The 27,999-nt window shown below is 48.5% G+C and overlaps 1 protein-coding gene across 1 annotated transcript in view; it reads left to right on the forward strand.

The window, feature by feature from the left end:
- Positions 1-27,999, forward strand: part of LOC146870059 (uncharacterized) — a 313,115-nt gene that overhangs the window by 192,574 nt on the left and 92,542 nt on the right. Inside the window, exon 4 of the mRNA XM_085640903.1 lies at positions 12,318-12,419. Within this exon, the coding sequence (XP_085497029.1) occupies positions 12,318-12,419 (102 nt within the window). The remainder of the gene's footprint in view (positions 1-12,317; positions 12,420-27,999) is intronic.

Here is a 27,999-nt window from a genome sequence, read left to right on the forward strand (position 1 = left end):
AATCCTGCCTGAAGTGGTGACAATACTTCCTCCTCCTCAATCCACCCTTGGATTCTCTGCAGGACAAGCCTTGCGACCACCTTCTGTATGCAGTCTATCAAACTTATGGGCCTATAGTTTCCTGGATCTGAGCGCTCCCCCTTTTTATAGATCGGTATGATCTCAGCGCCCTTCCAGGTATTCGGTATAGGTGATCCATTGGCGATACCGTTAGCCAGACATTGAATGTATGGTGCCCTAAGCTCCTTATCGTGCATAAACAAATCAGCTGGGACAGAGTCCAGTCCTGATGCCCTACCCCTGGGGATGGTATTCAGTGCCTTTCTCACCTCAATTATCTCGAAGTTTAAGGGGATTATATCCTTATTAAAGGGGGTGGGATCTTTACTAATCTCGCCAACCGTTTCAAAAGATGCAAACTGGGACGCGTAATGCGAAACACAGAGGTTAGGCGAGACATAGTTTATTGGTTCTTCCCTTTGTATCCCCTGCCCCACTTAACCATATCCCAAAAGGTGCACATTGTTCGTTCTTTGCTAGCAGAGTGAAGGTCCCTCCAATAATCCTTGTCCCAAGCATGTTTAGCATCGTATTGGGCTTTTTAGTGAGCGACACGGGCACTCTTAACACGATCTCTATCTTTAGTTTTCACTGCCTCGGTCAAGGCCTGGTACGCAGCCCTACACGACTTCCCGTACCATTGACCCTCCTTTCTGAGTGGCCTTTTAGGTTTGGTATAAGCCTTTTCCGTAAAAAAGACCCTAAGTTGATTTAAAAAAAATTGTATGAATCGGGTTTGTATTTGCAATAACCTCCTCTTGAGTAATACAATTTTGTAAGGCAATTGTCGCCGTGATGGTCAAATCCCTCATGGTTATTATCTGACTCTCATTCCTTAAACAGTTTGCCCATTTAATACGTCTTGTATCATTTGATAGGACAATGTCAACCTTTACAGGAGAATCCTCCTGACAGTGAGATTTAAATAACTTAAATGATAGAAGTAAGGGGTCATGATCATTTTCAACCCTTTCCACTACCATCATGTCCTTGATACTGGGCCAGTTCTCTTTATTGGTAAGTATGTAGTCAATGCGGCTTTTTCGTAGACCATTATTAAACGTAAAAGCCCCATGTTTATCAGAAGCAGATCTACCATTGATTGCTCGTAACCCCTGTCCGACACATAGGACCTTTAACTGGAGTGCGGCCTCTGTCCATCTTTTAATAGGCAGAAGTGTCAGCTGGGGAATATTCCATGTACGGTCTTCTTCTAGGGTAAGATCAACATCATTACTGTCTAGAGGTTCGAAACAGCAATTAAAATTGCCCGCAACTATAATATTACCTTTTTTGCAATATATCTCGAGGAGTACATCTAATTCTTCAACAGTGTTTGAAGACTTGCCCCCCGGCATCCATCTTGCATAAACATTAAAAACAAAAAGGTCCTTCGATCCAGGACACTGAACTTGAATTAATAATATGTCGCTGCTTTTTTAATCCAATTGATTAACATTATACCTGCTATCTTGTCTGGCCCATGTTAAGAGTCCCCCCTTTGCTCTACCACGGAGGCTAGGAATAGCAGGAACATTAAAACTAAGGTATCCTGGTCTAAATTCTGGTGCATTCAACCAGGTTTCCTGGAATAGTATTAGGTCCTTACTATCAACAAAGGTTGACCAGTCTGATGACACTGCCTTATTTCTAAACCCTGCCACATTCCAGGAGACCAGTAATGAGAAAGCAGAATCAACATCCCTATTTTGGGTACCATTTAATTCAACATCCTGTGGGCCTCCACTTACTTTTCCCCCTAATTGGAAAACCTCTTGCATCGGGCTATTGATATTGGTTAGTCCACTTGTCAGAGCTTTATCTGTCAGTACAGGGGGAGTTGTTTCATGTGGACCTATTCCAGAAGCTAGACTCACTCTATGGGGGTTAACTGTGTTGATTCCTCGTAGGTCCTGATCTTGTCCGTGGAAAAGTCAGTCATTAGTGTCCAGTGAGCTAAGAACTTCAAATCTATTACTCACTGGTGTAAAACTAATATAAGGGTCAACCCGAATGACATGGTCTCTCCTGCTAATGGCGGCAGTATTACTTGGTGGGTAAAAATACCCCAATGGTAGTATATTGATACGATCTTGATGTATCCTTAATGATCCTGCCTGCCTCAGAATATGATCTACCAATTGGGGGGAACCAAAACTCACAACAACACAATCTCCCTCCATACCCTTCCTAGTCTTTCCCACCCAGTCCACCCTTCTTACCATCTTAAAGTTGTTAAAAAGATGTTCACCTAACACTGTTCTTGTGTTAAAAAAATGGAGTACTTTATTTTTAAGTGTGGACCAATGTTCCTCTTTACCATCAAAAGTTTTGGGGACCTTTGCCAAAATGATGGAATACGGGCACGCCTCTGGGGGGAGGTGGAGACTTATTTCTTTCAGGGGAATGTAATCTATATGATGTAAACTACCCCTAGGAGCCCCACAACCAAGCTTTACTCCACTAACTGAAGTTGGAATGTTTGGTGGTTGTGTCGCCTGAGCGACTATAGGTTCTTTGGGTTCACTCGAGCTAGTGGCTGTAAGTATGGGCGTGGGGGCACTAGGGGAGCGTGCTTCTGTCAGTTTTGTCCCAGTCGTGGGCCCCTGTTGGCTTAATACGTGTCTTTCAAGGACTTTTAGTCTACAATCGATTGAGTCAAGTTTGTCCATCACTGGGTTGATAAGTGCCTTTAGGCGCTCCTCCATATTCCCTATAAATTCTGACAGTTTATTACCCTCCGTGGACTTATCTGTTACAGATGTAATTAAATTATCCCCTCCTTGAGTCTTGGGGTGGTTTTCCTGATTCGTTAAACTTTCTGTTTGAATACCCAGCCCAAATGTAGGATTTTTTTTCCTAGCTTGTTTCGCATTTTGCCTACTTCCCTTTAACGCACTATTCGCCTTCCGTTTCCCCAGCAGATCTTTAGCTCTAATGTCAATTACAGCCCATGACTGGCTAGTGCGTGTATTGGGAGGTGAAGGGGGGGGCTGGATGTAAATGAACAAGAAATGTTTGTTGTATGTAACACTGATGTCAAGACATCACTAGAGGGTGTAATTGGGACTTGTGGGGATTGGAGGGGAATCTGGATGCCCCCTATTAATTCTATATTAGGTGTCTGGTTTGGGTTGCGGCCAAGTGGATCAAGTGATAACCTCCTCTCTACTAGTTCTATCTCCTTGGCCACAACTGCTTCTGCCCGTTTAAGAAAGGCATCCAATGTCCCTACACCCCCTGCCCCGCCCCCCCTTTTGGAATTAACAATACATTTGGCCATGTGGCGGGAAGAAGGTTACTATTGGTAGGAAGAGAATCCTGCCACACTATAGTCAACAGATTTTTAGCACTAGACAACTGGTCGAGTCAATCAATACCTTGCGGCTCACTTAGCGAATATTTAAGTCCTGAGTCCTGCTGGAAATGTCATAGGGCTGGCCCAGCCTGGCCTCTTCTGGCCCCTGATGGCCACAGATGGCCCGCCCTTTGCCCGGGCTTAGCCCAGCGCGTCCCGCGCGCGTCCTCGCGGGACGAGGGACCAGGCGTGCTTAAAGCGCCTCCTGGCGCGTGGAGATGATGCATCCTGCCCCTGGGTATCCTGGGGCTTGTAGTCAGGATCAGCAGACCAGCGCAGGAAGCAGCTCAACGGTCCCACCAAAGAAAAAACAGCAACACCAGGGACTCGGCCCCAGACGGGCTTTAAGCGCCTCCTGGCGCGTGGAGATGATGCGTCCTGCCCCTGGGTATCCTGGGGCTTGTAGTCAGGATCAGCAGACCGGCGCAGGAAGCAGCTCAACGGTCCCACCAAAGAAAAAACAGCAACACCAGGGACTCGGCCCCAGACGGGCTTTAAGCGCCTCCTGGCGCGTGGAGATGATGCGTCCTGCCCCTGGGTATCCTGGGGATTGTAGTCAGGATCAGCAGACCGGCGCAGCAAGCAGCTCAACGGTACCACCAAAGAAAAAACAGCAACGTGCATATTTTGTAGTTGTTCCCGTCTATGGTTTTAAGGAGGTTTCCTCACACTGAAATTGAACAACACTGTTTGCATTTTAGATGCGAATAAGTCCAGCTATTTCTGAGTGTGAATTTGTAATAAAAAATGGTAGTATTTATACATCATCAAGTTTCTTGGATGAGAACACAACTCGGTGAACCTGGCCCTTCCTTATAAAGGCAGCTGTTGCTACAAACAGTTCTAGTTTCCTGCCTGCATCTGATCCCTTTCTCATCCCCATTGCACATTCTTCGCGCACTGCCAGTGAGCACGCACTGCCATTAGTCAGGCTGAACAGTTCCTTCCTTCATGCCCTGTCTGTTAATTAATCTCCACAGGAGGCTGATTGACCTCAGAGAGAGAAAGAGAGAGAAAGAGAGTTATTAAGAAGAGATAGGAGGAGGCAGAGAGAAAAAGCATACTAAAGTACGCACAGAAGCATGAATAGTGCGGTAAGACAAGCCTAGAGAAAAGTAGAGACAGACAGAGGCTCAGATAGAGATTGAGCGGGCGGTGGGAGGAAAGTAAGGACTGGGAGAGCAGGCAGAGAGTGAAGTGATAGAAATATAAAGAGTGAAGCTCAGCCAAGGGCGGGGGAGGGCAGAAGAGGTGACGAGCGATGACATGAAAAGGTGCCCGGAGAGAGGCGCTTAATTACCCATGACAACAAAGGAATGGAAGATGGGGGCTGCGCGCGTGCACATGCACGTGCACTCAAGCTTGTGGCCAGCAAAAGCCTGGGTAGCACTTTGAAAATCCACTAACTAAATGTCTCGCCAGAGCAGCTGCGCTGCCTAGCGAGACCTAAAAAACTCTAAAGCAGTACTCCTGTGTGCTGGTAGGTGGTGCTGTCCTGCTCCGCACCAAATTTGTTCCACTCTGGAAATGACGATTAGAGCCACATATAAATGCCACCCATGTGTGCTAAAAGTTTTTTATGTCTCGCCTACGCAGCGAGCATGCGCTGCTTAGGAAAAAGACCTTTAGCCATCGATTCCCTTTTTGAGGCAAAAAGGTGCGCACGTTGCATTGCTTTGAATGGCAACGCGTGCACGTTTGGCGATTCCCTTGCGGGAGCGAGTGGCGCCATCTGGTAGCAATTATCGTGCTCGCTCCTGCAAGGGAAACACTGCGCGTCCCTGCTCTCGGCCGCACTCCCCTCACTTGTGAGCGCGAGGCGCGCACGCTTGTTAAAACTACCGATACTCAGCTCCGGCAGGACCCGGATATCACGTAAGTTTAGTCTGTACGTTTTGGGTCGCTCATGGCATACGTTTTGGATCGCTCATGGCATACGTTTTGGGTCGCTCATGGCATACCTTCTCCTGTCTTTAACCAAAATTATGTTCGTATTTGTAACCAGGGAGCTAGTGTTGCTGTGCGAGCCCCTAGTTCAGTGCCCACCTATTCCCACAATATTTTGAGGCTAATGGCAGTTTTCAGTGATGGGGGAGGGGGTCGTATGTTGGTCTTCCTTTCCACAAAACTCTCATCCTGTACTACCACTACGTAGCAATGTGTTTTTGGCTGTAGTGAAAGGAATCAAATCACCCCCTGGCCTACGCCGGGTTTAGTGGGCCCCAGTCCTACTGGACCAATGGGAGCTGCGTCCCTGTCTTGTCTGGGAACGTGACGCTGAGTCTGCACTTTTGAGAGGGCCCGCGCCGCATGACTTCCTCTGCTGATCATTGCCTTCCTGATTCTTTTGAGCGCCGAAGGCTGAGGGGAGCAGACGCAGAGATCTCCGGTCCAAGACTCCACGGTAAGGGGGTTTGAAGACTCTGGGTGAAAAGTTAAGTTTTTAAACCTAAATGTGAACTTACTTTCCTGGGATTGTGGAGTCTTGTGGTTACTGAGGTGTAACTTTCAATAGTGCAGCAGGTGCAGTGGCACCGGGCCCAGAGGGGTAGTATGCCCACTGCACAAGTGATGGCTTTCTTTTTTATTACCCAAGCCGGAGCAGGGTCCTATTCCCGTCTTGCCTCAAAACAATGACACCTTTACAGTGCGATTCTTTGCCTAATGGGGCCATTGGGTTTGGGCTGGAGTGCCTCTGAGCTCCGAGCGGCGACAATGAGTGAATGAGGCTCTACTTGGAGACGCGCGCCGAGCTGCACTTGACTCCAGCCTTCCTTTGTCACAACAGGCTCAAGGTCCGCAGCGTTTTGATTCAACAGTGGGATTTGCTGTATTATTATTTCTTGTAATTGTCTCAAGGAAAAGGGAATGTGCGCACTACGCACTGCGTCAGCGGGTACATTGAGGCAGCACTGATCCTCTGCATATACCCCATGGCACACACCAAGGAACCCTCCGTTCACTACAACAATGATGCGTGTTTTTCGTGTCAATAGTGGAGCACTTTCTTTAACCCTGGACCACCTTTACCCAGTCTGATAAAGGCTAGAGCACGTCTAGACAGTGTGTAGCCCAGAGTTCGCCTTTCTCTAGTCTGGGGGCAGCAAATGACACGAAGAAACCCTTTCTCCTGTCCGCGGCCTTCCGTTATGCAGGCCAGCGAAGTATATTATAACCTGGAGCCGGCCTCATTCCGGTGTACACTGAAGAAAGGGTGGCTTTAAGTTGTGACTGCACAGACTAGAGAAATGGACTCTTCAAGTTGTACGATGTCGCAGACGAGCGAAAGGGGTCTCCTAGCTATACACAGGCCCATCCTAAACAAGCCTTGAAAATGCAATAGGTCTGGCCTTTGATTAAGTTAAAGCCATTTGCTTTGCTAATGGTATTGTATAGCAAAGCAAATGGCTTTAACTTAATGAAAGGCGAGACCTATTGCATTTTTAATGCTTATTTTTTATTTCAGGGTGTTTATGCCCTGGAGTAATGCTCGTGCGTGGTTTGGTCCAGACCTTGAGGGAAGAGGAGCTCAGAAGACCCGACGGCAGGTGGCCTGCGAGTCCCTCTGTACTAGGGAGACCAGACGTCCCGGTTTTTTCCGGACAGTCCCGGTTTTTGGAGCAGTGTCCTGGTGTCCCGACACTTTGCTCCAAATTAAAGAAATGTCCCGGTTTTTGCTCGTGTGCCCGGTTAAACTGATAAATGTTCCGGTTTTTAGGTCTCGCGAGCCAAAGGCTCGAAGAGACATTTTGTATGTGGGAATTTCAAAGTGCTACCCACAGTCTTTTGGCTGGCCTAAACCTTGAGTGCACGATCACATGCACGTGCACAGCTGCTCCTCTGCTCATTGCATTCCCCCCTCCCTTCTCACCCAGCCCTTTGATGCTCTGGTCGATTACTTTCACTTTGGCCGCTTTGACCCTTGCATTCCCCCCTCCCTTCTCACCCAGCCCTTTGATGCTCTGCTCGCATCTCCCTCCTCCCTGGGCGTGAAGGGAGACAGAGCCATCCTGCTTGATTAATGGCTTTTTTTTTTTTTTTTACTGCCAACATGTTTAAGGCCCACGCGTTTTGGCAGCACCCATGAAGTGTTTACGGTCGTCGCCATGGCCCCCCCCGCAGTGCACTGTCCTGTGACTGCTGCTAGACCCTCCGCCCGCCCGTCTCATCACGTAATCTGGAGTCATGTTTTTCGAATGCAATTCAAACATGCACCAATATCTCGTTTTGTCTAAAACATCCTATGTTAGTTGAAAGTTATCAGTCTTTTTTTCGTCTCTTTGTCACTGGTGGCTGCGGTCTGGTTTAACACGGCTGTCACGTTAAAAGGGCTTCGGAATGACCTCCCTGTTGCCTGTCCCTCCCCTCCTCCTTTGAAATCTTTTCACAAATCAGTTAGGTTGTTGTGGCTGCTGGGGCCCACAGGGGTTAACACCCTGGCAGCACCCGTGAAGTGTTTACGGTCGCCGCCATGCCCCTCCCCCTCCCCCCCCCCCCCTGCAGTGCCCTGTCCTGTGACTGGGCATGCAGCTCTTATCTGAAGGGCTTCGCCATCTCACGCTGCCTTCCGCACACCATTCTGGGGCAGCTTTAATCCCTGGCCTCATGTGACCTAAAAAAACAAAAACATCCTTATCTTTAATTACTTCGTCAAGACATCCATTTTCGTCTATTAGATCGGATGTCTTATTTTTGTTTTTTCCCAGTTAATGGCATACTGCTCGACTGCATCCATTGGAGGCTCAAAAAGAAACACGTACATTAATATGCAGAAAGGGAGTTCTACAGAATCCAACTGGGAAAATCCCTGCACCACAGGAGTCGCGTGAGATTACTCTGGATTAAGCACTTCCTTTTTTTAGCATCATCCAACTCTTAATAACGCCTTGCCAACTATTTATGCTAAAGAACAGTATGGTTCTTAAAACGTTAAAAAATGGGTTGTCTCTTTTTAGAACTTTGCACTTCAAGCAGTCTACGGGAATGTGCAGTGAATGCAAACCAGTTGTGTAGATGAACCTATATCCAGTTACGTGTACACATTCCATGCATGCTTTGAACAACACAATAGAGAGGTTTGCAAATGAACCATTTTATGCAATTATGCACTCGTTGAGTAACGTTTTATACTACTCCATAACCATGTGCACCCCTTCACAATGGGTTAGTCATTTAAACGCTCGTTGCTGGCATCCTCAGTGATCCCGTTGTAAGGTACTCAAAGCCGATCACCTTTAACAGTCAGGAAACTGAACGCCAATTTTTAGTAGTTTTATAGAACGCGAAGTCGACTTGAAGGTATTGGAGCGCTTTACATGAGCACCAGTTACATTACACATGGCATATTCATTTTGTGCTAGGCACGGGGAGATTAAGTGATTTACCCAGAATCGGAGGAAGTTGAGCGTCAGTGCCGAGACTCGAACCTGGTACCTCAGCTCCAAAGTTGACAGCTCTGATGGTAATGCCAAATCCTCTCGCATTAAAAGGCATACCGGTTTCACCTGTTAATTCGCAGCTCTTAGAAATGCCAGGAGTGCAGGATGAAGCGCTTTATAAAAGAAGACATTTTATTGCAGGAGATGGAAGTCTAATGTCAAATGACTAGTAAAAGTGTAGTTTACACGCCTTTGGCCTACACTATTCACAAACCTGTCATATGGCTGAGGTTTGAAGATCTGAGAGGACATTTGTGTAGTGCTTTGAAAGATTTATTTTCACACTTGGTAAATAAAAAACGCAGTAATGAAATAAATGAACAACAGGCGGGGGGCGGGGGGGGGGTTTACGTGATGAACCCGGTGGAACTATGAGGCACACACTTGTCTTGGAACTGCTCACTTTAAAAAAAAACAAGCATTTGCAATGCAATAGGTCTCGCATTTACGCGAGTTTGAGCTATTGACATTGCAAATTACAATGCCTTTTATTTTTGATTTTTGAACATAAATAAAAGGCATTGTCCTTTACATTGCCAATTGCTTAAACTCGTGTAAATGCGAGACCTATTGCATTGCAAATGCTTGTTTAAAATATTGTCTCGGTGCGCCTGCTTTACTTCTCTCAGCCTGAGACGGGTCTCTATCGGGCTCTCCATTTTTGCCCTCAAGGAAAAAAAAAAAAGCTTACTGCTGCAGCAGTACCACCCTTCACTGCCTTCAAAGAGACTCGTTATAGTTCTTTCACAGTCCCTTCTTTCCAGAACTGAAGCATTTTCAATGTTATGAACAGCGAAGCCAAAGTTGTTGCTTACTTCTCTTATGTAGTTAACAACCATTGACAACGCCGACAACGCCAATAGTCCAGACTTGTTCTAGGTGTGATGTTACTCGTTATACTATTTATCTGGATACAATGACAGAGCAGCACTTTTTTCGGGCGGGACGCTATGCTAAGTACAGATTTTTTTTTAGCTTATATGTTTTAAGCCACGTCCTTAGTTACATCGGCCACAGCCCTTGAGAGACAACCCCCACCCCCCTTTTTCCATCCCACTTAAAGCTATGGGTACTTCTGTCAGTCCTACTTTTATGTCTATGACACCTGGCCCGGTTTTATGTTTTGAGAATCTGGTCACCCTACTCTGTACACAGCAATTTTCAGGTAACATAAGGTGAATTCTCTTGGTGGGAAAGTCTGTTTTGTCTAGTGACATTTTTGCCTCATCTTTAAGTGCAATCATTTTTTTTAAGATAGTCTCTATCTATATGAAGCGCTCCTATGCCCTGTGACAAGGTTCGCGCTGACTAATACTACCAAAAATATAACGTGCTTTCTACCTGTCACCCACACTCTTATTGTTTTATCAAAAAGTTAACAACAGTGTTAACATTTCATGTTAGAGAAGCCATCTATTGGCCGAAAAGCGCATTGTGAAACTCTAAAATCTGGGATTACTCAGTTTCCCTGCCTGACTGAATTGCATGATCCTAGGCAAACACTTTATTTCACCAGGCCTCCCTATTTGTTCATTGCCACAGAAGAGAGCACCTTCAAATATGTGAGAGCAGGATACCTGCTGTACAAAACGTTGCTACTGTATTATTTAATAGCCTATTATGTACCACAATTTATTGTAAGAATCTAGGCCACATGTTAGGTAAACATCACCCCTGCCTTAGCTCTTAGTTCACTAATAGCATTGTCCTCATTGCAGGGGCAGGAATGTTTCATAGTTCATTTTAAACTCTCACTTTTACTAAATGCTTCTAGATGCAGTGGTATAATTGGATGTACTAAGGGGAAACGCTTTGCATGGTCAAAAACTTCACTTTTTTAATTGTAAAGATACCTTATATTGTAACATGATCTTTGTGGCACGATGTACACCCCAAATATGTTCATGCTTTGCTGAGCCATGGGGTCATAGAGCCAGAGTCGGCCTTTGGTTTGACTTTGGGACAGCTCTTCAAGTCAGTTTGTTGACTTGCTTGCCTCCATTGTATTGTATTGTATGTAGATAGCTCAGTGAGTTACTGCGTTTGTAACAGAGATCCTTTTGTTATTATAAGTTAATAAGTCACGATCCTTCTAGTATAGCACAGTGAGATATGAACCATCATCAAGGAGTTGCACGTAAACTGAAAGGCATGGCTTTTGGACCCTGTTTTAATCCTCATTCTTTTGTTATCCCAAGGTTGTTAAAAAGGGTCCCTTGGAAATCAATAAAGTCTATTAGCACATACAGCCACTGCATAGCATTTTAAATCCTGACTTTGTGTTCTTAACATATAATGCCTACTAATTTGGAGATATATGGATCCAACACTTTGCAGTCCTCATTGTCTCCTGTGACATTCATGTACATTGATTTACACACTTCTATGACTCTTTTTCTCCGTGTACTATGTTTCTACGATGTAAAGTTCTCTGAAATCATACATTAGGATGAATAGCGCAATAAAACAAAATTAAAAAATAAATGTGTAAATTCTGTTTGCATCATTCCTGTAATTAGTCATACAGATAGATCCGACATTCTTACAATGCATACATATCTCTTACACAGAGGGGTTGAATACAGTAAATAAACTGTTGGCAAAGCTTTTGTGAAGTTATAACAAGCTGAGTGTCTTTGTTTTACACCACTGAATTGATATGTAGGTGTTAGGCTCCAGATAGCACTAAACCAGGATGAGCATCTAACAAAAGGAGGGCAGATGGACGTTTAAGGAGGCCTTGTGCCCAGCTGGAGATGAAAATAGGCACCATCCCTCTTCTCCAAAAGGTTGCTGCTCTGAAAGAAAAGCAGACAACGTGTGGCTGTTACTGAATAAGTACCAGTGTTAGCAAATTACCGGCATATTTCACTGATGCTATCATAGATCTGGCTCAACAAGAGCCGCTGGATCCCCCACATTTCCTGCACTGATGAAAGGGAGGGGACACATACAAAAGAGAGGCTGAAAACTAGTGCTAAAGAGGAAAGACGTGATGTGAGCTATGCAGATTGAGGATTTCAGAAGGATTTAATGTGAAAAGGGATCCTCCAGCCCTGGCCTTACCTCACCGGTATGGGCATGCGAAATTGACCATGACCCATTCTTCACCTGCAAATGCGTAGTTGTGCTTTAATTTACAAATGGCAATTATATGACTATCGCTCTGTGTGCTCTCTGGAGAGGCCAAGGATTGAATGTGCATTTAGTTTGAATGAACGACTGGCAGGCACTCAGCATTTGGTCTCTCAATCATGCCCATCATAAAAAAACACCCATAATCTGAACTCACCCCGTCCTGAAGTTCATAATTTGTACTACATTTGAATAATATGCTGTATGAAAATAAACTACAGTAACACATCATCTCAAAAAGGAAATACTCTTAAGGAATGAAAGATTAATTAAAACAGGTAAAATGTAAACAGAATGATTTGCTGACTTGGATTATGTTTTTACAGTCATCGATGAGAAATAACGTTAAACGCATCAACATGAATATTCGAAGCCCTAGCATGGATCATAGGTGTAATGGAGCAGCACAGCCTCACATTATTACCCAGGTGAGCGGAGGTAGGACAGCAGGATAGCGCTAATGATGAAGGGGAATGGAGTGGGATGGGACAATGGGAGTGTTTACAGTATCAGGAGAGTTGAGAGAGCGTTAGTGTTGATGTTGGGGGAGGGAGCCGCAGACAGTTCTGGAGAAATGCTCTACTTTTCTTTCTGCTCCAACAGCCTTACATTCATTTGGTTTCCAAACAAACCTTTTTGCTGCTTGCAAAGACTGGGAACTTTAGTCTAGTCTTTGCTACAACTAGAGGGCAACAACAAAGGTACTCTATAACTTTTAGTGCCAGAGTAAGTGGTCATGGTGAAGGACTGTGGAATTGGTCAAAGTAACTGACCGTCTCTTCTCTGGCCTCTTCAATACAATTTAACTAAATGGGTGTGGGTCTCTTGTTTTCTGCAGCAACCCTCGCAGCTCTCAGACAGGACACTTCCTCCAGTCTTTTAAGTTTTCACACTGTTGTTTCACATTTATGTCCAAGTGTTTTACATGAACACTACTTTTCAAGTTGTCTACCTCAATGTTTATTGTTACTGTGGTCCCATACTGTCATTGTAAAAGATTTTCTTTGCCCTGCTGTCCCTTTTTTGTATTTTTAGGCAAGTAGATAGAGTGCAAGACTTGCCAAACAAGTTGTGTTGGAATTACTTTAACACAGGGTTTTTTTCTTAAAGTGTATCTTTGTGTAGTGTTACTTCTGCAAGATTGGTTCAATATTCATTTTGGAACCACAGTGCAGAAGTATCATTGACGTTTCTGTTCTTAGACTTCAGTAAGTGGATTATAATCTGCTCTTGTAGTGGTAATTATCCTTAAAATGTTTTCTGGAGGCTATAATTGCAAAATTTGAGAGTTGCAAATTTGGGCTGAATTTGGGCTTGTATTTGGGACGGGCCTCAAAATCTGGCAACACTGACCTCCTGAGCCTGGAGTGTTTTAATGCTTGCGTACTACACTTGCAGCATGTGCACCGTTAGCAGAGTGGACCACCAGTCCAACGCATTTCAGTGTGGTACGCTGCATTACCGCACTGAAATGCATTGTCACACATATGCATACTGTCTCCACTGTCACTGAAACGCTGCTTAAAACAATCAGTGCTTAATTTGTAAAATATGAAGTGCAGGTGCTCAAATTTTTGGGGGGAGGCCACACCCACTTCCTCAGCTCCACCCACTTCCACCTCTGGCTCCACCCACTTACTCTATTGTCCCACATCTCCTTAATGCACCCTCTCACATGCATTTCTACATGCAGCTCTTGGTGACAGGTAGACGTAGTAGCTCAATATTCTATATTAGTATTTTAACTTATAGACTGCAAGTAATAAAAGGATCTCCCCCACAAAAACAGTATCCCACTGAACTATTTGTTACACACACATTCATTGTGATCTGCATGGTGCACGTGCTTTGAAGCATAAACCTTCTGCGCTACCCTATGATGAGTCAAAAGTAAACTTCCACTAGACAAAGCTTGATTCTCTGTCCATCAGCTCCATTAATCACCAGTTATATTGACATTTTTTATTTTTGCTGGAGGCCAGGAACACTGTAGCAGGTGCTTTTAACTCCATCATATATTTGAGAAAATGGCACCCCCAACCACCCTGTCCCCAGTCAACGCCCAGTGCTGTGGCGATGGTCACTCTGCCCTACAGCTGGCCCTGTGCAGTCATGTGTAAGGTGCCTGTTGAAAATATTTACTGAGCTAGGTGCACACAGTGTGGAGAAAAAGACAGTTCTAAATTATTTCTGCACAGATGGAGGAATTCTAAACCTGCCACCGTTCTCTGGCTCAACGCAGATAAAAATTGCAGAATGCATATATTTTCATAAGATACAGTCACTGGACCCAGGTGAAAACTTCATATGCCAGCCTTCACTGTCCTCACAGTCTGTATGTTTTGTGTCTGATGATGGATTCCGACTCGGGTGGAGAGGGAGGCACGCACGGTGCGCACCCAAACAAAAAGCAGCGTTGGTTGGTTTGGCAAGCAATTGCCATGGGCGGTGAGCCCCGCCACCCACGGGCGGCATGATCATGGTGGTGGTGGCATCACATGCTGACTACGCTACAGTACTGTACTGCTACTGTTACAGTAACAGAGTGCTCAGTGCAATTTCACAAGTGGCCGGTTCAGGAAGGGCGGCCGGCCCGGGTCACACACACACACACACACACACACACTGACTGCAGTGCACAGCCTGCAGCCTTGCGCAGTAATTTATTTCTGCCACTTTGTGCCCCCGTGGCCAACAGCTGCTGGCCTTATTAGCTCTAATTCCTGTCCATGACAATGAAAAATCTTCAAGAGTGGACTCATAATCTGACAAAAATGCCCCTCATGAGTGTAAAGCTGTAAAATAAAAAAAAAAGCATTGCTCCCATGAAAAGTGAACCTACCTTAGTAGGAAAAGGAATGCCCCTTCCTAGGAAATAAAGTAATCTCTTGAGCTTGTACAGTTGGCTCTATGGCAAAGCTATGACGTGTAACCCACGAGTGTTAAAGGTGTTCCTTTTATCTAAGACAGTACGTACGCATCAGCTGTATAATGGTCTTTGACATCATTATGAACTCACACATATTCACTCTGTCGCTTAGGTCCGTAGGACCTAAGACCCAAGTAGTAGAAGAAATACAACCTGGCGGGAACGGTGACAGTCGCGCTTGCTGCTGCTGGCTTTCACACTTACTTTCACTGAGACTTAGTGAACGCAGTGCTGCCTGCTGAACTGTTCTTGGCTCACAGCAGGCGTGTCCGCAACAGTCTCTCTTCTTGACTATGGGACTTAGACCACGGGACCAGTAAGATTTGAATGTGGGACTGTGGGAGTCTGGGTCCTGACTCACTCAGGACACGGCTCTGTGTATGCACTGCCCTTAGGCTGCTGCGCAGCTACATTAACCGATTAGGCCGTGGCGCCTGCCAGGCCCTGCCTCACCTCGTGCGGCTTAGGCTGCTGAGTGCGTTGCTTTATTTTAACTAATGATTAGGCCTAGGGGACGGTACCAGTAGTACCAGGCCCTGCCTCACCTAGTGTCTACTCCTCAAGGCTCGCCTCAAGCCCTCAACGCGGCCAACGTCGTCCAGGTCGCCTTCGTGCTCTCTGAGACTTTGAACAGCTGCGGCCGTTGAACCACGATGACTCGGTGCCGGTACTGCAGGGTGAGGTGCGGCCATGCGGGTATGCTGGGGCATGGCAAAGCAGCGCATGTGCGCGCAATCTGAAAAAAATCTGCGCAAGCTGCCGCACACAGCCCCAACCCCCGCAGAAGACCAAAATCCAACCCTGCCCAACCCAGAGTCCCGCCCACTGGGCCGGCAACACTGAGCAGCGGCCGCTGGGCCGCGGCTGCCACTGCATTGAACAACACGATTTAAGTCAGTGAGAAAGAACTTGAACAGAATCGGAGTCAGAAACAACTAGCATCAGTCATCAACAACACAACAGTACGTAACACTAGTCCGTAACAGTAACAGCAGCACTTACGGTAGAGCAGCACTCACTCTGTGCAGCTGTGCCACTAATTACTATCAAATCAATTACGTTCACTAAATGCGTGTAGACCTGGCCCTGATAATTAAGTGCGGGTGCTAAGCACCGGCACAAATTAAGCACTAAACTGTTAGATGTTGCAGCTGGCAGCACTTCGCAGGTTTGGGATTTGTAGCTGAGCTAAGGCTGCTGGCAGGTTCACTCACACTCACTGCTACAATGTATCATTGAAACATTAGTGTGTCGGTTCCGCGCAGCGCTGATCTCACTGTCAGCCTGACGTCATCGAGGTGGTGTCCAATGACTACTACAGAGAAAGCCGGGCCCAGTCAGGTTTGTAGTGTCGCCAGGTGGACCCTTCCACTGTCGTGGGGGTCCCTGGCTGAAGTGAAAGCATGTCCCCCTGTGAACGTGCCTCCGGTGGACGAGCCTGACGTCCAGGGAGGAGACACGTGGTGTGAAGTAATAAAGAGCCCGGAGCACCGGGCGTGGCAAGCAGTATTCTAGCCACCAGTTGCAAACACGTGTGTTGTGCCCCCCTGATTTCTAGGCCCGAGGCCCCAACACTACACTGGCGACGAGGTGGTATCGCCACCCCATCGCGTGCATCGCCGCGTTGCGCTCTTGCCCAAGGAGCGGCTTTGATTTCCCCCACCTCGTGAGGAGTTGTGCCCCCAGCGTGGCCCCCAGCTGCCTCCGGACCGCCTACCTGGTGCCCAGCCGTGCTGCGCCAGTCCTTTGCCTAGCCAGGCCCTCCGCTTCCCCCTCGGCCTCCAGCGCCTGCCTCCTGGCTGCCCGCGGAGCCTGCACACGCGGATCACCGGACCCGCCTGCCGTTTCTCACTCATCTCGCGTGCACCGGGCGATCCAGCCTTGCCGTTTTTCACGCATCTCGCGTGAGATGCGTTTTTGACCGTTCTGAAGTCCAGAATTGCCCCACCTGCCTCCCAGGACGCCCCTGGACACCGGGGAGGCCCCAGAGGATCAGTACACGACGCCCGGAAGACTAGTGAGCCGGCCCCGAAAGGGTGAAGGTGAGCCTACCCCCGCTGCTGCGCCCGCCCACGACAACCATGGCCAATGTACCCCCCCTGGAGCTGTTTGCAGTCACTGGCACACCCCCGTCGCAGGCGGCACGGTGGAGGAAGTGGGTGGAACGGCTCGAGAACTACTTCGTGGCGGCGGAAATCGCGGCAGAGCGACGGCGCGCCATGCTGCTACACTTAGGAGGTGAAGCAATCCACGACATATCGAAGGACGTGACGGAGGCTGGCCCGCCCAGGACGTATGCCACGCTGCGCGACGCTATCACTGGATACTTTGAGCCATTTGCGAGTGCCGACTATGAGCGATTCTTACTGCGCCAAGCCCGCCAACTCCCGGAGGAGTCTGTGGACGTCTTTTACGCCAGACTAAAGAAGCTAGCCAGCACATGCACCCTCCCCGACGTGGACGACGAGATCCGCGCCCAATTCATCCAAGGTTGCGCGTCATCAAAGTTGCGCCAGAGGGTGTTAGAAACGGACAACATGCCCATGCGGGACATCCTCGCGCTCGGGCAGTCAAAGGAGTTGTCTAAAGCACGTGCCGCGCACATGGAGCCAAAGCCGATGGTCGCAATCAAGACAGAGCCAGTGTGCGCCCTCAAGACCGACGCTGGCGAGAACAACTCAAAGCAGCCTCGGCGGAGAAACCCAAGACCGGCGCAAGCCCCCCCCCCGGCCGCGCTTGCGCGTGGTGCGGAGGAGCGACGCCCCACAGAGGAGCGTGCTCAGCACATGGCAAAGTATGCAGCGCATGCGGAAAAGCCAACCACTTTGCGAGTGTATGTCTGTCGGCACCCAGGAAGAAACAGAGTGGCCCGCCCAGGAGGATAAGGCAGGTAGAGCCGCTACCTAGCACATCCACCAGCAGCGACATGGATGACGATGAAGCGGACGTGGCCTCCGTCCATGTCGTGAGAGTTCTACACACCCTGGCGGCCTCTCCATCCGCAGAACCCATGTGCACAGTCAACGTACGGGACCAAGCCGTGGCGGCCCTGATCGACACAGGCGCATCAATCAACCTGATGTCTGCCAGCGTATACCGGATGTTAGAAAATGCCCCGGCGCTCCATCCCACGAGGGTACAAGTGTACGCCTACGGCACCAGTCGCCCACTCCGCCTGTGCGGGATGTTCCGGACGGACCTGTCCCACGACACCACTCGCTTACAAACCAAGATCTACGTGTCGCAAGAGGGATCAGGATTCCTACTTGGTTGTCGAACAGCCCAAGACCTCGGGCTGATCCATTTCACACTCACCGTCCAAGCCAGCAGCCTCGACCACCTAGTTCGGAACCACACATCTCTATTCGAAGGGATAGGCTGCCTGAAAGGACCTGCTATTCACCTCCACATAGACAAGTCGGTCGCCCCGGTGGCCCTCCGGCACCGACGCATTGCATTCCACCTGCGACCCAAGGTGGAAGCAGAACTGAGAGTACTTGAGCGGGCTGGCATCATCGAGAGGGTAAGCGGGCCCACCCCGTGGGTGTCACCCATCGTGGTGGCAAAGAAGCCGAAGCAGCCGGACGCGGTGCGAATTTGCGTGGACATGCGCATTCCCAACCTCGCTATCAAGCGCGAACGCCACCCGACGCCAACTATTGATGAAATAGTCGGGGAGCTGTCCGGCTCAAAGTGGTTCTCCAAGATGGACTTGAGGTCAGGATACCACCAGATTCCCCTGCACCCTGATTCGCGCCCGATCACCACCTTCTCCACGCATGCGGGCCTCTGGCGCTACACCCGGCTCAATTTTGGAATCTCGAGTGCCGCGGAGGTGTTTCAAAACATCATCCAGAACGTACTACAGGTTTCTGAATGTCAGTGATGACATTTTGGTCCACGCACCGACTTTGGACGAGCACATCCAACGCCTCCAGGCAGTGTTCACCCGACTCCAAGAGCAAGGGCTGACCCTCCACCGAGAAAAATGCGACTTCCTACGCAAGGACATCAGTTTCTTCAGCTACCGGTTCTCAGACCACGGAATTGGGCCGGACCCAGAAAAGGTCAAGGATATCCACGCTGCTCCAGCCCCCACGTCGGTGACCGCGGTCCGCAGTTTCCTGGGGATGGTCACCTACTGCGGGAGGTTTATCAAGGACCTGTCCGACCTCACCGGTCCCCTCCGGGACCTCACAAAGGCGGCCGCCACCTGGGAGTGGGGCCCGGCACAGCAGGAGGTGTTCCAGAGGACCAAGGCGGCGCTCTCGGCCGACACCACCCTGGCCTACTTTGATCCCCGCAATGAGTCGCAACTCGTGGTGGACGCCAGCCCGACAGGCCTAGGGGCCGTGCTAACCCAACGACAAGCATGCGGGGAATGGGCCCCCATTGCATACGCGAGCAGGACCCTCACACCAACGGAGCAGCGGTACTCGCAAATTGAACGCGAGGCCATCGCCATCCTATGGGGGTGCCGGCATTTCCACATCTACCTGTATGGGCACCCCTTTGTGGTCATCACGGACCACAAACCTCTAGTCCCGCTGTTCCAGGGTTCCTCCACTCGCCCCCCTCCGCGCATCGAAAAATGGGTGCTCCAACTCCAGGAATTCCAGTTCACGGTGGAGTATCGGCCAGGCACCCGGAACCCTGCTGACTTTCTGTCGAGACACGCACATCCTGCCACAGACTCAGAAGCTGCTGAAGCCGCGGCCACGGAGGAATTTGTCAGGATGATCGTGGAAAGGTCACGGCCACTACCGATCTCTTTGGAGGACGTGGCGCGAGCCACCAAAGATGATGACTGCCTCCAGATCGCCATCCAAGCCGTCACGTCAGGCAACTGGAAAGAACTCCAAAGCCCAGCGTCGTTCCGCACATCGGATGCCCAAGCGACCCTTAAAGCCCTACATCAAGTCCGGAACGAACTGTCCGTATCTCCGGAAGGATGCCTCCTGAGAGGGCCCCGTCTGGTACTACCTAGCTGCCTCACCCAACAGGCAGCCCTTCTGGCGCACGGCGCGCACCAAGGCATCGTGAAATCGAAGAACCGCCTCCGGAGCAAGCTCTGGTTCCCCGGCCTCGACAGGGTGGTGGAGACAATAGTCCAGCGGTGTCCCGTGTGTCTAGCGACCAGCCTACCCAACCCTCCAGCACCTATAATCACTGAGGAAGGCCCAACGGCTCCATGGGAGCGAGCCAGCGCAGACTTCGGCAGCCTCCCCGGAGGGAAGTACATGCTGGTAGTGGTGGACGATTTCTCGCGATACCCCGAAGTGGAGCTCCTGTCCTCGACAGCCGCTGCGGAAGTGGTTCCCAAGTTGGAAAAGATACTTGCCACCCACGGCCTCATCGGGGAGCTGCGCACGGACAATGGCCCCCCGTTCAACGGTACCGAGCTGGCAGAGTACCTGCAGTCACACAGCATCAAACACCGACGCATAACCCCAAGGTGGCCGCAAGCTAATGGAGAAGTCGAGAGACTAATGAGAACTTTAAACAAGACAATTCAAATCGCACTGGCAGACGGCCAGAGCATAGAACTAGCCCTCTATCAATTTCTACGGGAATACCGAGTGACGCCCCACTGCACCACGGGGATTTCTCCAAGCCGCTTCGGTTTTGGCAGAACAGTCACCGACACTATTCCACACCATCCCCGGTGGGCGTCAGCACCAACCCCGCCCAACCGGTCCATGGAACAAAGGACAAAAACTAATTGCGAAGCATCGCGGACAAGGAGAGCGGCCGACAGCCCCATCCAAGTGGGTGACCGGGTGCTGGTGAAAGACCGCCACCCCGGGGGAAAGTTCCGCCTGCCCTTCGAGCTGGACCCTTGGACAGTCACGCGAATCAACGGAACCCTGGTCACGGCGGTCAGGAATGGTGAAGAGGTCACAAGAAACGTATCGTTCTTCAAGAAGGTCCCGGACGGTGGAGAGGAAGAGTGTCCCGAGCAGGAAGATGACTGGCCAATGGCGCACCCGAGCCCCAGGAGGGCCACGGAACAAGAGACAGCGGCAGCAGGAGTGACTCCCCGCAGCACCGAAGAAGAGGTGAGCGCCTCGACCGCCTCAGCCCAAGGAGGTCGGGAGTCGCAAGAGACACAGAACCGCCCCCACGGAGCAGGCGCAGACCGTTCGGAGGACATGCGTCTTACCCCTCCCGAAGGGCGCAGCCAGAGCAGGTACCACCTTCGCCCATGCCCGCAGCCATCCCAGAGATACCGAGACTTTGTGGCCCGCTGTCATCTCCCGAAGCCGAAGTGAGCTGCGCCAAGACCAAGTAAGACTGTTCTTTGTTTATGTTGTGTCTGGAAACCTTCAGAGACTGTGCTAGAGACTCTAAAAGAAATGTGTGACCGTGGTCGCTATGGTTATTGTTGTTTTCAGGTTTTTGTATTTGTGGGTAAAGGAGGAATGTAGTGTCGCCAGGTGGACCCTTCCACTGTCGTGGGGGTCCCTGGCTGAAGGGAAAGCATGTCCCCCTGTGAACGTGCCTCCAGTGGACGAGCCTGACGTCCAGGGAGGAGACACGTGGTGTGAAGTAATAAAGAGCCCGGAGCACCGGGCGTGGCAAGCAGTGTTCTAGCCACCAGTTGCAAACACGTGTGTTGTGCCCCCCTGATTTCTAGGCCCGAGGCCCCAACACTACAAGGTTGTGTGCTACATGCTGGCGCCGCAGAGGGACATCACATCCTGCTGCCAGGGCAAGGAGTTCAGTTTGTTGTGGCAGGAGGGCGGCTGGCAGTGGCTACTGGTTTGCGGATGGCACAGCAAATTCAATCATGACTTTTGCAGAGTTGCACTGCCTGCTGCAGCTCGCACTGTCCTGGGCCGTTGCATGCTGTCAGGTGTCATACCCACCCAAATTCAATTATTGCCCCAGCCGACAAGGGAAAGGGAGAGGAGTCAATGACCCGCATTGCTGCTACCGCCAGGCTAGTCTGTCACTGGACAGCCCCACCCAAGACTCACTGGACCGGTTGTACGACTATCACTCGAGGCAGGACGGGCGAAAAACCTGAACTGCAGTGGCCCGCTGTGGCTTGCGGCCTTAGCCTGCCTGCAGCCAGCCTTGCAGAGTCACTGCCTGCAATTATTGGAGCCCGATCGCCACAGTCCTCCGGACTCTCATCTGCGGGCCAAGTAAGTACCTGCATGGGTCTGTGTGTTAATATAACACAAATGGCCATGGCAGCGCGAGATCAGGCAGCCTGTAGTGCCTGCCGATGTTACTTACTTTAAGGTGACACAGTTGGATTGACCGGCGTGACGTGTGTGTAACGACTGTTCATGTTGTTGTGGCCTCTGACATCGGTTCCCTGTTAGGTCGAGTCACTCACGTGATGTCAGAGAGAGGCCCAAGTCCTGATTCTCTCCTGATTTTACCAACAGCAAGGGGGACCCACCTCAGAGGCTAGCAATCTGTGTTTTGTTTTTCTGCTGGCCTGCGGGGCTACAGTAGGCACCAGAGGAGTGTGTTGTTGGGGCCTCACACATTCTGTTTGGGCTGGGTCCCACGTGGGAGAGAGACCCTGGAGTGATGCTTTAAGCAGCATCATTAATTACGAGGGAGGAGCCTGGGGGGCAGTCTGAGTTGGCAAAGGCTGGAGGCACAAACCTCGAATAACACACAACCGCAGAAAAAATTGCTCCTGACCTAGACTTCACAGCCTTGATTTGTTATGTGCAAAGGAGCTTTGTGATATTTGTATGATTCTAAGTATATTTACTTAGAGATGAGTCTGATAAATGGAAGTTGTTTAACAATTATTTCTTAAGCTTTGCAGCAGGTAACTTGTAGTTTCTCGTTGCTCAAATGGGTGTAATTTCGGATATTTATAGGTTTCCCTCATCTTCTTTGCTTGTTTTTGCTCGTGACAAAGTGTCACTAATAGTCCAATACTGCTCTGCTGCCTGTGTGCGCGGGCACGCGCCGTGCGAAGCCCGGGCAAAGGGCGGGCCGTCCGAGGCCGTCAGAGGGCGGAGGAGACTGGACTGGACTGGGCCGATTCTATCGTAAGAGCCAGGATCTTACATTGCATTTTGCACCTTAGTGCCCGTATTGTGATTAACTGTTTTATTTAAGATGACAATCACTCTCGTGACAAGTATTTAGTATTTTTCTAAAGTCCTGAGGAATATTTTTAATTTATTTGTGTTGTTTGTTGTAATTTATTTGTATCTTGCGCATTTCATATTGCACTAATCACTTTATCTTTATAAGTAAATCTGCACTTTATAAAGGTTTTGAGTAAACAAACCTGAATGCTCAGAAGTTGCTAAACATGAATAAGCGGAAATTAAATCCAGGAAAAAGTGTGGCGGGGACTTTAGATGCCTTTTCAACGAGGGCTGAGTTTGTCCTCATTAATGAAATTAAATCGACAGAACTCAGGTTATCCCTGGAGCCTCACATTTCGCAAGGCAGGTTTTCTCCAACTCCTGCTTCTCCTAATGTCCTGTCAGGGTTTAATCAGGACAGGCCGAGCCAGTCGCCACTCGTTGCCCCAGCAACACTGATTAATTCCGTCTCCTGTACATCTATGGAGCAGGAATCTTGCCCTGATAAAATGAAATCGAGAACTAGAGGGCAGAAAGCAAAAATAAAATCTAACCGCATTAACGAATCCCCTGTTGTAATAAGGAAGAACCGGGGAACAACGAAATCAAATAAATCCGTAAAGGGCACATCCGGGAGGAAAGAGTTAGTTGCTCCTACAAGTGTTGTTGGTGAGGGCAATCTTATTTCCCCGAATCAGAACAGTGCAGGGCCACTAATTGTCAGTGCGTTGGAGGGGGACTTTTGGGGCAGGCTTGAAACTATGTTGACTACCTTATTAGACCCCATCTTTCAAAAAATAAGCTTAATAGAAGACAGGCTATCTAAATTAGAAAGAACGATGGTTCATACCCCGTCGGTTGTTCCAACAGTAAGTACAAATATGCCCCAAGCTCAAATAGTCAAGGAAGGGGAAAGAGCTGGGCAGAAAGGAGCAGGGGTAGCCCAGAGCGTGAGGCAAACAGCAAATAGTGAGGCGCTAGATAAGAATAGTTCTAATGGTTTAAGTCCCACCAATGTAGATATTTCAGCTTCTACACAGCAGCCATCTTTAAGAATAGAGTCCCCTACGCCTCAGAGGGATAAGAGATCTGAGGGTAGGGCCCTCCAGATGCGGTCTCTTCCAACTATTGATCTCCCACCCGAATCCACTCCATATGTTGTGATCCTGGGGAGTGTTCCTGCTCTCTCCAATGGGAAGAGTGAGGATTACGGGCAGCTGTTAAATAAAATAAATCATTGGTTCACATATAATACCACCTTGGGCAATCATGTATCCAAAAACATACTTATGGCACGCAGGGTTAGCTGGATTGGGAGCTCACGTAAACAGGGGACAGGCGACTGTATTATCATAAATTTTGATAACCCTTTCACCGCAGGCCATATTTTTTCTGGGGACTATAGTCCCACCCCTTAAGTGGGTTCTGTCATTAAGGCTTTACCCTTGGGCTATTTTTACAGGCCACTTTCCTATGGGGACACGACTGTAGATGGCCATGGGGTACCCCATCGTGGTGGCTGTTCAACAAGAATACTCCCTAGACACCAGTCCATTCCTTTGGTCCAACCACTGTTAGAATTAGATAGGCAATTTTGTACTGGCCATATAGTGGCATCAAAAAATAGATTTGCTGCCTTAACAGGCATGGAGGAATGCGATTGACTGCGGGATCCCGTACTCATTGGGCCTCAGCCGGTCGCACCTCTTCAGGCTCTAGGGGAGGTAGCTGTGGGGCTCCCAGTGTTGAGTTCGAATAACTTCCTATCCTGGAAGATAGCAGGGCTGGCAACTAAGCTTCAGGATCCACTGTGGGTGTCTTATGTCAAGCAATTTATGGTAATTAGCCTCCAGGAAACGTGGTCGGTGGATTGCGACCTGTTCCTGGAGGGCTACAAGGCCTTTTTCGTTCCAGCTAGACCCTCTGTGAGTCGGAGACCAAAGGGCGGACTAGTCACATACATTTCTGTGGCTATTGATTGCAAGCTGCAGGTGTTGTCCACCACGCATCCAGGAATATTGGCATTATCGGCCCGAAGGGGGGACATCAGTTGGGGAATTGTTAACTTTTACAATTCTTTTTCTTCCCCGCATGAGGCTAGTAACATAGTTGCCCTGGGAGTAACCATAAAACAATCCCTGGGCCCAAGTCTTCATAACCTTTTGGTCTCTGGCGATTTTAATATACATCCCTGTGGTGAGCCAACAACATCGTGTATTTCTGAGCTGGGTTGTCCCCGTATGAAGGGTTTTCACTTTGAGCATACCGCACAAGGAGAGTTGTTGAATACTATGTTAAATGAACTAGATTTGGTGGCTACAATGATTTTAACTGACCCGCGCACTAATTTTACTGTGCCCACCTTCAAAGGACACGGAGGGGATCTTTTATTGATTTTATTTTAATTTCGTCCTCCTTACAATTTTTTATTAATAATTTTAATATTGCAGAAAGTGAATTTAGTGATCATAACCCTTTAACTCTTCACATGACAGGTCCACTTTCAGCAAAATTTGGGGATGCTCCAAGTAAGGGCGTACTGAGACCAACAGATGGGAAGCGCAGACTAAAATGGTCTCAGGTATCCCCAGAATTATTTTATAACTAGGTTAAAATTGCATGTGCTGATGAACTGTCCTCATGCACAAGGGAGTGGTCTCTTCCAAAAGTGATCCTTGGTGCATTCAAGTCTATTTCACAAAAAGTGGCTGAACTGTTATGTGCCCCAGCCAGAGGTCAAACCTTGTCTGGTCCTAGATGGTTTGATTCCCATTGCTCTAAAGCAGCCAAGAGGTTGAGGGAAGTCCTGTCATCAAAACCTAGAATTCAATCGGAAGTCTCCAACTGTCGCAGGGAATACAATGTAGCCCTTGCTAAGAGGAGAGGAGCATTGAAGGAAGAAGCGTGGAAGGAATTGATCGATTCCAGCACTCTCAGAAATAGGTCGAGGTTCTGGAGTGTTGTGAACAGGCCCCTGTTTGACCATGAAGGGGGGGGGGGGGGCTCGGCTCACACATTACTGAGGAGGAGTGGGTACTTCATTTTAAAACTATGTTTGATTGCCCATCTGAACTTAGCTGCAGGAACTCCTGGGACAGGAAGGACCCAGAATTAATATTTGAGAAGGGTGAGATCCTGGAAGGTATCATAGGATTATCTGTTGGTAAAGCGCCTGGTCCTGACGGGATCCCCCCAGACTTATTTAAGTCAGATCCCTCCTTTTGGGCGCCGATACTGGTGGCAGTTTTTTATGCTGCAGCAAAGAATGGTTGTCCCCAGTCTTGGGCAACCTCTACCATAGTTCCTGTTTTTAAAAAGGGCGATAGAAATAGTACCCACTGCTATAGACCAATTTCGCTCATTGACTCTGTGGTTAAAGTGGTGGGATGGGTCATCTTACAGAGATTATCAACTTGGGCGGAGGACAATAAGATTTTGTCGGAAGTCCAGTATGGTTTTTGATCCGGACGTTCCACCGTCGCTCAGTGTCTTAATTTATTTATGATACTGAGTAAATATACTGTTGCTCGTACTGGGACAATTCACCTTGCCTTCATGGACTTGTCATCTGCGTTTGACTGTGTCAACAGGAACAAGCTATGGCAGTCCATGAGGACAATGGGAGTGGAGAACAGTATTGTCAATTTTCTGGAGGACCTGCACATGTCAACTAAAGCTAATGTCAGGTTCTCTCAGGATTTGCAGGTCACGAGGGATTTTAATATCAAAAGAGGAGTCTGTCAGGGCTATAGTTTGGCCCCTTTTTTATTTAATTTTTATATTAATGAACTGGACAGTGTACTTAGGGCAACGGGAGTTGATTACCCAAGTGTAGGACGGCGAGGGATTCCAGTCCTGTTATATGCGGACGACGCCGTCCTCATATCCAGAACTAAATTGGGTCTGCAATCGCTTTTAACTGTCTTCTCCAGATTCATGACTGACCGGGATTTGGCAATTAACAATTCCAAGTCGTATGTCATGCAAGTGGGGCAATTGGTGAAAAAGAACTTCCAGTTTAGTGTAGGTGATTCCAAGATCCCCCGCACAAATGTATTTTCCTATTTAGGGGTCCACTTTGATGACCAGCTCAAATGGGGCCCCCTATTACAGAAGAAAAAAGGGGATATGGCCAGGGTTAATTCAGCAATTTTGAATTTTGCATCCAAAATAGGGAAGAAACCCAACTGGAACTATGCTGCAAGTGTATCAGGCCAAAAGCCTGGCCATAGGTTCTTATGGCAGTGAAATTTGGGGATACACTATTGCAGAAACCTTACAGATAGCGGAGAATGATTTTTTGAAACGTTTACTATGTGTCCCCCGTGGCACATCTAATTTAGTGGTCCACGAGGAACTGGGGGTTCCCTATTTAAGTGACACACTTGCCTTGCGACCCCTGATTTTCTGGCTAAAATGTTGGTTAAATAAAGATCTTCCTCTCACCCACCTGATCCTAAGAGAATGCATGACTCTGGACAACTCGGCTCGTATTTTGTGGCTGAGATATATTAAAAAAAGTCTTGATGGGTTAGGGCGGGGAGACTTATTTGCCAACCCTGATGTTATTACAAAGAAAGATGTGGATTCAACCAAATTAGCCTTTTTGTCACTGAGGAAAATGGAAAGGGAAGCTAAGGAGGTGTTGAAACCTAGTGTGCGGACGTATATAATGCTTAAAACAACCCCCATGACGGAACCCTACCTCATGGGGTCTCTGTCCACACACGAGAAATTTTTGTTAACCAAGTTGCGGTTGAACCTTTTTCATCTTTTGCTCGCCAGACCCAAGGGTTTTAATAGAGGTCAAGATATAGCGCCCTGCGGCTGCGACGGACAGTCTCCGCAGGATACGTTGCATTTTCTGTTTTTATGTAAAATATATGAAATTCCTCCTAAACGCTTTCTGGTTCCTATTTTAAAAAGAATGAATTTTAGACAGGCTCGACCGGCACTTGTGTACCTTCAATTATTGAAAGAAGACTGTATATTTTTTATAGTAGGGTTTTT

The sequence above is a fragment of the Triturus cristatus genome, chromosome 1_1 (genome assembly GCF_964204655.1).
Source record: "Triturus cristatus chromosome 1_1, aTriCri1.1, whole genome shotgun sequence".
In the NCBI taxonomy this organism is placed as follows: domain Eukaryota; kingdom Metazoa; phylum Chordata; class Amphibia; order Caudata; family Salamandridae; genus Triturus; species Triturus cristatus.